The sequence below is a fragment of the Helianthus annuus genome, chromosome 11, assembly GCF_002127325.2.
Source record: "Helianthus annuus cultivar XRQ/B chromosome 11, HanXRQr2.0-SUNRISE, whole genome shotgun sequence".
NCBI classification, from domain to species: domain Eukaryota; kingdom Viridiplantae; phylum Streptophyta; class Magnoliopsida; order Asterales; family Asteraceae; genus Helianthus; species Helianthus annuus.
In genome coordinates this window covers 152,866,843-152,877,586 of record NC_035443.2, presented here as the reverse complement: position 1 = coordinate 152,877,586, position 10,744 = coordinate 152,866,843, and the positions used below count along the sequence as shown (strand labels likewise).

The window sequence follows — 10,744 nt, the reverse complement described above, 5'->3', positions numbered from 1 at the left end:
TCTTATTCCTTTGGTTTATTGGATATTGAAATGAACATTGGTTTATTATCGTGTTTTTTTTTTTGTTTCATTTGCATTGTATGAATGTACGATTAAAAAAAATTGTGATACCCCTAAATTTTTCTTCTAGTTCCGCCACTGATACATTTGGTATCGTTTCGGTTTGTTATAGTGTCGGCACTATGTAAAACACCAATAATGATAAGAGAAGGTTAAAAGAAAAAAAATCAAAACCAATTGGCACTCACCTATTTATCACGTGCATTTCAAACACATGCATGTGCGTTTCAACACCATGACAATCTTAAATCAACTTTAGCGTAATATAGAGTACATATAATGGGAAATAAAAACCACATTCATTTCAATTCTTCACACTACAATAATATAAGCACGAACTCAGTCGCTAACCATTTCTATTACAATCTTTCACAGTCAGTAGATTTAAACGACAAAACATTGTTTTCTAAATCAAAACCTATCAAGTGATTCAACTGAGCTATGTTCCCCATAACTGCGAGGTCCGAACTAGGTAAAAATCCAAAGCACATAATACCCTTACTAACCGTCACAAGCACGTTATCAAGACTTAACTCGACATCCGCCCCGTCAAAATGCATCGTGACTTTCGGCATCTTAGTCACTGTTGCCGAACGATAACATAGATTCAAAACCTGATCTGGGTCTTTAATAGGTCTCGCATTAATAGCCTCCTTAATGGCGGTCTCAAATTCGTCGTATAGTTTAGGCGGTAGCTTTGTTAAAGTCGTCCCCGAGTCAACGATCATGTTTCCTTTCATCAACGGCTTTGTAGAGTTCAAGTCGTCACTAATACATATTCGCTTATCGTCAACACTAAACCCTTCAAATGTCACATGATAATATGTTTTTGGGATTTTTTGGACTAGTGGAGTTGTGACAACATTTGGGCCAAAGTCAAAGTCTCCAAAAATCATTTTACTAGACTTATTTGAAAACTCATTTGTGTGAGGGTATGGGATCAAACAATATGAAAACTTTCCGGGCACTAACGTGCGTATTTGCGACACTAGAGAGTAGTCGCCACCACCAAGCCCGACGATTCCACCCCACGTTGGTCGGAAAGAACCGTCATAAGTAAAACTACAACCGAAAACTATATTCGGGAGGACCCGATCACCAAACGTGATGGTTTCTGTTGAAACAGTACCCGTACTAGCCGATCCGTCACCATAAAGCGCTAAAAACCCGCATTCTTTCGTCGCTGTGCAATTAGTTGCGACCATCCCCATAGCCTTGCACGTTTCAGATTCACAATCAATAGGTTGATAGGTTGAAGAATTCTTTGGGTCAAAAAGTGGAAACGTGTGCCTGTAACATTTAGGGCACGGCTTACACGGCATCCACGAGAAGTCGCTACCGGTGTCGGCAATGGCAAGGACTTGTTGCGACGGATTGCCGTATGAAATGTTCAAGAGAAACTCCCCGTGATCGGGGATTGTATCGGCTTGGTATGTCAACCCGTTTATATTACTTCTCAACTGTTTCACGTTTTTAAAAGACCGTTGCAAAGAATGCCCCATTCGTTGTGCAAACGACATGGAACGATCGTAAAAAGGGGAATCAACAGAATCACGATGGATGAGATTGACGCTAAAAGTATCACCGATAGCGACAGAACAAGTGGCAGTGTATGAAATGGTCAGTGTTATTGCGACTACTAGTGAGGAAAACCTCATTGTGTATTGTGTTTTGTGTTTTAAGTGAGGAATTGCATGCCATTTATATAGGGGGGAAACAAATCAAATGCATTGATGTTTTCCATTTATATTTTTTTAATTTACAACTAAGATTTTTACCTTCCAAATTCGAGTATACCAAATTAACATATCGTATATTTAGTAAGTAGAAATGGAGAATCAATTTATTCTAGTCTAAATAAAAGTGTTTTTTAAATATGACTTGATATTCGATATTACCTTATTTGATTTTGATTTCTCAAACCTTTTCTATAAAAAGGTTATATAATTTATATTAGAAAATGTAAAATGAAACAAACAATTATTCTAGCCTAAGAAGGATGCATTTTTCAAATATGACATGATATTTGAAATTACATTATTCGATTTTGGTGTAAATAACCTTTTTTTAATTTATAATCTGTAATATTATTTTAAAGAGTAAACTGTCATTTTGGTCTCTGAGATTTGGTCACTTTTGTCTCTTTAGTCTAAAACTCAAACTTTTTAAATCTGGGACGTCCCTGTGGTTTCACTTTTATTGCCATTTTGGTCCAAAAATGAAATCAGCTAATATTTTGGCTAATAAAATACTGTTATATTGTCATTTTCTTCAAAGATAAAATGGTCAAATATCAGCTGATTTCACTAATTTAATTAATAAATTAATAATGTGTTATAATAATATTATATTGACTGTTTTGCCCCTAAGGAAAAAACAAAATAACAGGATTTTATTAACCAAATATCAGCTGATTTCATTTTTGGACCAAAATAGCAATAAAATTGAAACCACAGGAATCCAGATTTAAAAGGTTTGAGTTTTGGACTAAAGTGATAAAAGTAACCAAATCTCAGGGACCAAAATGATCGTTATTCAAAACTAGAGGCTAGAGTTTGTAAAGGAAAACTAAATTATCAAATGGGATAAAAGTAAAGTATGGTCATCATAAGAATGTATATTTTATTTTAATGAACAACAAAAGTACAATTACAAAATCAAAACAAAATAGAATATAGGTTGGTAGTTTTTTTTAAGGCAAATTTCTAATGGACCTCCACCCCCATTCGTAATATATGTTGGTGGTACTTAATGCTCTTTGACCATTTTAACAATTCCATAATTAACTTTGTTGACTAGTTATTAAGTTCTTTTTTTTTTTTTGAACGTCCAAATTAAGTTCTTTTTTAACTTATGAATATAAAACTTATTTTGAAAGCTAAATTGAATATTTACATCAATTATTTTGAAAGCTAAATTGAATATTTACATCAATAAAACTTTTTTTGAAAGCTAAATTGAATATTTATATCAAAATACAAACTCTTTTTAATCTTGGCATCATTTGTTTTTTTTTAAATGTTAATTTAATTTTTTTTTACTAGATGAGATGTCTAATGCAGAAACTAACTGAGATGCAACATAGAGTTAGTTTGTGGTTTTTTGTGTGGTTTTGTTTATTATCATTTCAATTTGGTTGACTATTTCACTCATTTTACATCCAAGTCATTTTACGTCTGATTATGCAACTTTCGAAGGTAAATCAATATAAATTTGTGATTAACTTTTTCTATTATATTATTTTAAGTAAATTACAAATAGAATTTCTCAACTATTACATTTGTTTCAGTAAGTTATATAAGCAGTCTTCGTATATAAAATGAGGGACATTAACGGTGTTAGTCTTAGAGAGACTATAATGAAAACAAAAACAAAAAAAAAAATCCCAAAGTGTAATAAAAAAAAAGAAAGATAAAATCCAGAATTTGGGAAAACCAAAATGAGAAAAACCGTAATTAATTCTACAAGTTATAATCTCAACACAAATAAATCAAATGCATGCCATTTATATAGGGGGGAAAAAATCAAATGCATTGATGTTTTCCATTTATATTTTTTTAATTTACAACTAAGATTATTTTCTTCGTGAACATTGACTTTGTATTTCTAAAAATAATGTGTTAGATTATGGTAAAATTTTAATGCATATCAAATCATGCAATTTAAATGTGGTATTATTATTATTTTAGCAAGTGCAAACGTATACAAATCGTAAGAATAAATCATGGCCGTACAAAATTAAGATTGACAGTTAAGATTTGCTTTGCTAATTAACGTAGAAACTGATTGTTGTAAGCAAGGGCAATTTGGTCTATTTGCTACGTTTATTATAAGAAACCCTTTTGAGTTCCATAAAAATCACACCAAACTGTTTGCGAAATCAAGGGAGGAGCAAAATCAGGATAAAATTTTTCATATAATTGGTTAAATATTCTTCCCATAAGACTTTCTCTTGCTTTGTCGTAATTTGTGGTTTTTTTAGTTATTGATATTTTAATTTTTTGTGAACTTTGAGTTCTTTTTATTCCTTGACATCCGATCTTGTTCACCTAGCTGACCCGGAATCAACGTGTTTTAAGTCAACACTTTAAAAAACTAAAATCAACACAGTTTACATATGTATCTATTTGGTATATTATATTACTTTGTTCTTTAGTATGTAATAAACCACGAATATGAAGAAGAGATGACTATGAGGATTTAGAATGGCATTGATCGATCAAGATTATTGATATGTGTTATGTTATACACGCAAAAAGGCAAAGAGATGAACATAAGAATTGGATTTAATCCATAAAAAACATGAAATAAAGAGGATGAATAATCAAACTCGTTTAATGTCAATATCCTTTATAATTTGATTGTTAGGAAACCGGGTGAAGAGTGAGAGAAAAATTACGGTTATAATGCTTTTGAATATTAACTTGCATGAATTTAGTGATTTTTTAAAACCATCTCTAAATAATAAGACATAAATACCCTTAATTAGTAAATAAATATTATGCCATATTATATTGGTTCTTACAATTTTTAGGTTCTAGAGGGTTTGTATATGATCCGGGTCCTAAAACACAAAACAAATTTTAGAGAAAATTGTGTTTTTTAGTTGAATTAGTACCGGTACCGAATTTTCCCACACCCAATTATTTTTTGTATCGATACAGTACCCACTTTTTTGACATTTTTGGGATCGGTATTTTTGATTCGGTACCAATATTTTACCTTCAAATACCAGTATCGTACCCAACATTTTCGACACCGATACCCAATTTTGGCGAATTTTGAGATCGTTACTTTTGGTACCGATGCCAAGCTCATCCCTAGATGCGAATATTTTCAATCCACCTGTGCTCTCCATATGAAAAAAATGACTTTGATGAGGATCCATGGAAACCATAGCAGAGTCAATCCAAGTAGATCATATCAATCTGGAGACGGAAGTCTTTGACTGAGTAGCCATCAGTGTCACCCTTCCATGTCCAGCTGTCTTCATTGTTTGAAAAAAGTAAATTGATTAAGAAGCGTGTAACACTCAGTACACTCCTCTAACCAATCCCAAAACTAAGAGGATTTATTATCACAAATCTACAATTGATCACTAATTGTACATGTTTTAAGTCGTTCCAATACAAACATAGCCGTAAAGACATCCTCAAGAGGCATATTGCCCACCCATGTATCTAATGCGTTGTAAAACACATGCGGTTATCCTATGTAAATTATATACTATTCAATAGTTTTAGAGTCGTTTTGTAGGTTTGTAGTTTCTTTTTTACTTGTTTATGTATTTGCAATTAATAGAGTAAAAATGAGCTTAAATGAACAATAAACGAAGAACCGAAAGCGTTTAATGAAACTTAGGGGCTAAAAATGAAAAATTTGAAAGTAGAGGCAAATACTGCAACATGAAAAGGGTTGAGAACCTCTAGCGATACGCGAAGAGGTGCTAATGGTTGACTCAAACTCAAAAGGAGGACTGACTAATTTAGACTCTTGTGACCCGCGTGGCGTATCACGGTGGAAGAAGGTGGGGGTTTAGCGATATGCCAAGAGCTAGTATACGAAGAAAAGGATTTATAATGCTATATAAGCATCGTTTTGCACCCGTATTCGCATTCAGTTCACCCTAAAATGATCAGAGACAAATATTGGAGTATCAAGGAGCTTTGGGAGGTGCTAGGTGCCTAGGATCATAACATGAAGATAAAGTTTGGATTTTTGAAGCTTATAACCCGTAGGTCTTTGATTTTCGATTTTTTTTAAAGTAATCTTTTGTCATTTTTTTTTGAATTAAATCTGAGGTATAACCAGAAAACTTGTTAAGTTACATCAAAACAGAAGGTAGACGGGCAACACGCTGCGCCGCCAACCCTTTCTGAATTGCAAACCCCAACCTCCCTAACACAAACCCCTGCCCCCTTGGGGTCGAACAATTGCTGTGGATAACCCGTTGAACCCTCCCCAAGAAGTTGATGGCTTCTGGCGCTAGGGAGCCAAAAGTATCAAAGGCAAAAGGGATAAAGACATGTTGGTTCTCTGCGCAAGCTTTAGCGTGCTTATCCACTTTCTTTGATTCTGCCTTTCGATTGTTTACAATTGTTTTGATTTCTAACACTATGTTCATATCTATATCTTTTGAACTATGTTTTGATTCTGGAACTCTATTTAGGGGCTAAGTTTTCATAACCAGTAAGGTTTTGATGAACTAATGGACATTGTTTGACTTTTTCCTTGTTTATGTGTTTAATTTAAAATAGTTTTGACTGTTGCTAATTATGGCCATGTATGTTAGTGTCTGTTGATGTCATTTGATTGTTCTTCATTATCGATGTGTTTATAAAGAAGAAATTCACCATCATCACCTTAAAATCATTAGTTAACTCGTTAATCCGACCAATTATTGTCTCAATCCTATTATTGGAAGTAATATCAGAAATTAATCAATTATTGTCTCAATCCTATTATTGGAAGTAATATCAGAAATTAATCAAACTAATATTAGGCCTAAGTGTCCATCCAATCCCATTGAATAGAAATATGATTTGGGATTGCTAGGGTTTATCTGGTCTTTGTTTGATAGTTTTTAACACCCGATTGCTCGGGTTCGTTCTATATTTTCGCGTCTAGGTGATACTAGGTTTTTGGTTTATCAATTTAAACTAGCTTCACAATTAAAAGTTATTAAAGTGTGTTACTTTTTCATGTCTCTAGTTGTGTGATTTGGTATCAATAGGTCGAGTCGTTTCTATCTAGCATTTCATTCACTATCTAATTACACTTCATAGATCAAGTCTTTGGGTTATGTGTGTGGGTCACATTCATTGTGTTTAATTACTATAGGATTCGTCCTCTCTAACGAGAGGGTAGTCGGTCTAAAATCAGAAAAACTTGGTAATTTCAACGTGGATGTCTTGCATGTGGTTAGGGATTCTTGCCAAGGTGGTTTGTTCATCATCATTGTTCACATTCTTGCTTGTTATTTTCTCTCGTATTCATCTTAGCTCTTATTAGTTAGTTCATTAAAAATCAAAATCCAATTAATTTTAGCTAGTAATTCGGTTTAGATTGAGTTTTAGAGATTACTAAATCATAGTCCCTAGGTTCGATACTCGGTCTCGCTTGCTTTACTATTTCACGAACGGCACACTTGCCGTTTGTGTGTAGTTCTTAAGTAATTTCGTATTTTAAAACTTGGTCTAAAATTACATACACATTCGCACACATCAGTATCCAACAAAAAACATGATTTGTTGACTATTTCTTACAACCCCTTTAGTGTATCCAAAAATGTTAATTCCCAATTTTCATCTAACATCGTCTGACACCCTGATTTCCCGGTGGGCCCGGACTTGGGGTAAATGACAAATTGATATAGATACACAGATAACACAGCGAAAGTCTTAGGATTAAAATACTATTACAAATTACAAATGCCCGAATGTTCAAAATAATATACAGACGGAAATGTATAAACGATCCACAGGCGGATCGAAAATAACAAAATGACGATATAAATAGACTACTAGGCTTTAATGCATGGAGTTGCAAATTCCACTTAAGCATTTACCGGGCAGCTTCCAGCCTATTTACGTATCCTTGCAACATGCGCTTAATCTTTTGAAGATACGTCAGTTTTCACTGGTAATACAAATAACCGTCACATTTTGAAAATATTTCAAAACCATTTTAAGTGCACTAGGCACATGTACTTTCATAAATAACTTGGGATAAAATATGTCTCTTGTATTCAGTATTACATGTTTGTCAATACATATGGCGCCCGGTACTAAACATCGATAACATGATTAACCGACACGCCACTTTAACCCATAAAGGGTATCCCCAATATGGGTAGAAAAATATTTTATGATAGCATTAGCATCTTTCGGGTGTATGCCTACACCCCGTGCTTAAGTTGTAGCCATTTTCAATTAAATGAGCCGAGGATATTTAGGACGCGGACGCATTAACCCCTAATGTTTAAGTTATCAAACAAAATGAATTACAACGGGTTATGCGGATTTTTAGTCACAATCCGACATTGATCCCATACCCGACCAAGTAGTAATAATTTACCGTATCCCAAACTCGTATAGGGAAAATAAGTTAAGAGTATTTACCTGGCTTAAAGTCTTACACTCCAAGACAAAAATAAGTTAAGACACATTTTGTACCGTAAAGGTAGTGTCTCCAAATTTTGAGGGCGAAAACAATAGCACCTAACTCATGATCATGAGTTGTGTAGTAGTTCTTCTCATGGATTTTCAATTGTCTTGATGCATAGGCTATAACTTTGTCTCTTTGCATGATAACACAGCCAAGGCCTAGGTTTGAAGCATCACAATATATGACAAAGTCGTCGTTGCCCTCAGGTAGGGATAAAACAGGTGCATCACAGAGTTTTTGTTTCAATGTTTGGAAGGCTTTTTCTTGTTTGGGTCCCCACTCAAAATGTTTATTATATTGAGTCAAAGCAGTGAGGGGAACCACAATCTTGGAGAAGTTTGTGATGAAGCGGCGGTAATAGCCAGCAAGACAAAGAAATGAGCGAACTTTGGTAGGCGTAGTAGGTGTACTCCAATCCTTAATCGTAGTGATTTTAGAAGGATCCACATGTATACCTTGTTCGTTGACAATGTGACCTACGAATTGAACTTCTATAAGCCAAAATTCAAACTTGGAGAATTTGGCATAAAGTTGTTCCTTCTTTAGAAGTTCCATTGTTAGACGGAGATGATGTTCGTGGTCAGCTCAAGATTTCAAATAAATCAAGATGTCATCGATGAAAACGGTAGGAGCATTTGTCAACCCAAAAGGCATGACAGTGAACTCGTAATGGCTGTATCAGGGGCGAAAAGCAGTCTTCGGAATTCTTCGAGTACACGAAGTTGATGATACCCAGAACGGAGATCGATCTTTGAAAAACAAGTAGCATCTTGTAGTTGATCAAAAAGATCATCAATATGAGGTAGGGAATATCAATTTTTAATCGTGAGTTTGTTAAGCTCACGATAATCGATGCACATGCGAAAGGATCCAACCTTCTTTTTCACGAATAGACAGGAGCGCCCCAAAGTGAAAAGCTCGGACGAATGAAACCTTTATCTGAAAGTTCTTGAAGTTATTTCGATAATTCTTGCATCTCAGACGGTGCAAGACGGAAAGGGGATTTAGCAATTGGGTTGGCACCAGGTACAAGGTCTATACAAAACTCGACTTGACGTGCTAGGGGTAAACCAGGTAGTTCTTCAGGAAACACCTCAGGGTAATCTCGAACAATAGGAATGTCTTGAACACTCTTACTTTTGTCTTTCTCCTCTACGATATGTGCCAAAAAGGCTACATATTTCTTTCGTAGGTATTTCTGGGCTTGGGTACAAGTCATGAGTTTAAGGTTACTAGAGGGTTTCTCTCCATGAACTTCTAAGATTTTTCCAGTTGAAAGAGGTATGCGAACGATATTATCAAAACAGATAACTTCAACATGATGTTTGGTTAACCAGTCCATGCCTACTATGACATCAAAACTCCCGAGTTGCATTGGCATGAGGTCGATAGGAAAAAGTTGGCTATTGAGGTTCAATTGGCAACTACGAATGACAGAATCAAGTACAAGAGGTTTGCCACTAGCTACTTCTACTGTTAAAGGCTTTCTTAGGTTAGTTCGAGGCATTGAAAGCAAAGGTTCAAAGGCTAGGGATACAAAACTCCTATCGGCACCTGAATCAAAAAGAATAGAAGCAAGATGATTGTTAACAAGGAACGTACCGTTAACTACATCGTTGTTAGCACGAGCCTCGTTAGCATTTATGTTAAATGCTCGTCTACGAGCGGGATTAGCATCAACAAGCTTCGAGTAGTTGTTCTTGAAATGACCCATCTCGCCACAGTTGTAGCAAGATCCAGGTGGATAGTGAGGTCTAGCAGGATTTGCTTGGGGTTGAACAGGATTCGGGATAGCTTGATTTGGAACAGATCGACAAACATTGGCCAAATGACCAATTCGTCCACATGAGGTACACTAATGACAGGGTAACTGAGCATGGTGGTGACCATTGCACCGGTTGCACAACGATGCAGTACAAGCGTACAGTTTCCTAGCAGGAGGTTGAGCTGGTTGGTTGGGAGTAGCCTGATTGGGTTGAGCAACAACAACAAAGTTCTGTGAAACCTTACGCTTCCTCGATCTCTTAGAGGGTTCGGTTTTGGTTTCCTTCGGTTTCTCTTGAGAAGCCTAGGGAGATTGTTTCTTGTCGCCTCTGCGGAAGAGTTTCCCCTTCTTAACTTGAGAGTCAGTTAGGGTTGCGGCTAACTTAATAGCCTCTCTAACTGTAGCTGGCTTGCTACCAGTGACTATATCCTGAACCGGGTTAGGGAGAGCATCAATGTACTTCTCAATTGCCTTATCCAAAGGCGTGACCATGGTGGGACATAACAGGCTCAACTCCCCGATCTATCTGTGTAGGCACGATGCTCCCCACTATCTTGTTTAAGATCGTGGAACTCATTCTCAAGTGTCCTTTGTTCGTTTCATGGGCAGAACTCCTTCATCATAAGAGCTCTAAGTTCTTCCCACATTTGAGCCGTTGCTACATCAGCACCCCTGTCTCTCATAACTCCGTTCCACCACGTGAGTGCTCTGTTTTGGAAAATACTCGAAGCAAACTCTACTTTGCACTCATTT

The 10,744-nt window shown here is 35.7% G+C and overlaps 1 protein-coding gene across 1 annotated transcript; it reads right to left on the bottom strand.

The window, feature by feature from the left end:
* Window positions 1-419: 419 nt before the first annotated feature.
* On the bottom strand, window positions 420-1,718 carry LOC110888612 (aspartic proteinase CDR1). Its single transcript, XM_022136131.1, has one exon. It carries the CDS (start codon window positions 1,716-1,718, stop codon window positions 420-422), a length of 1,299 nt encoding a protein of 432 aa, XP_021991823.1.
* Window positions 1,719-10,744: the final 9,026 nt, after the last annotated feature.

Bases quoted from the DNA above. Each gene is read 5' to 3' on its own strand.
- LOC110888612 (XM_022136131.1), bottom strand. From the start codon at position 1,718: ATGAGGTTTTCCTCACTAGTAGTCGCAATAACACTGACCATTTCATAC.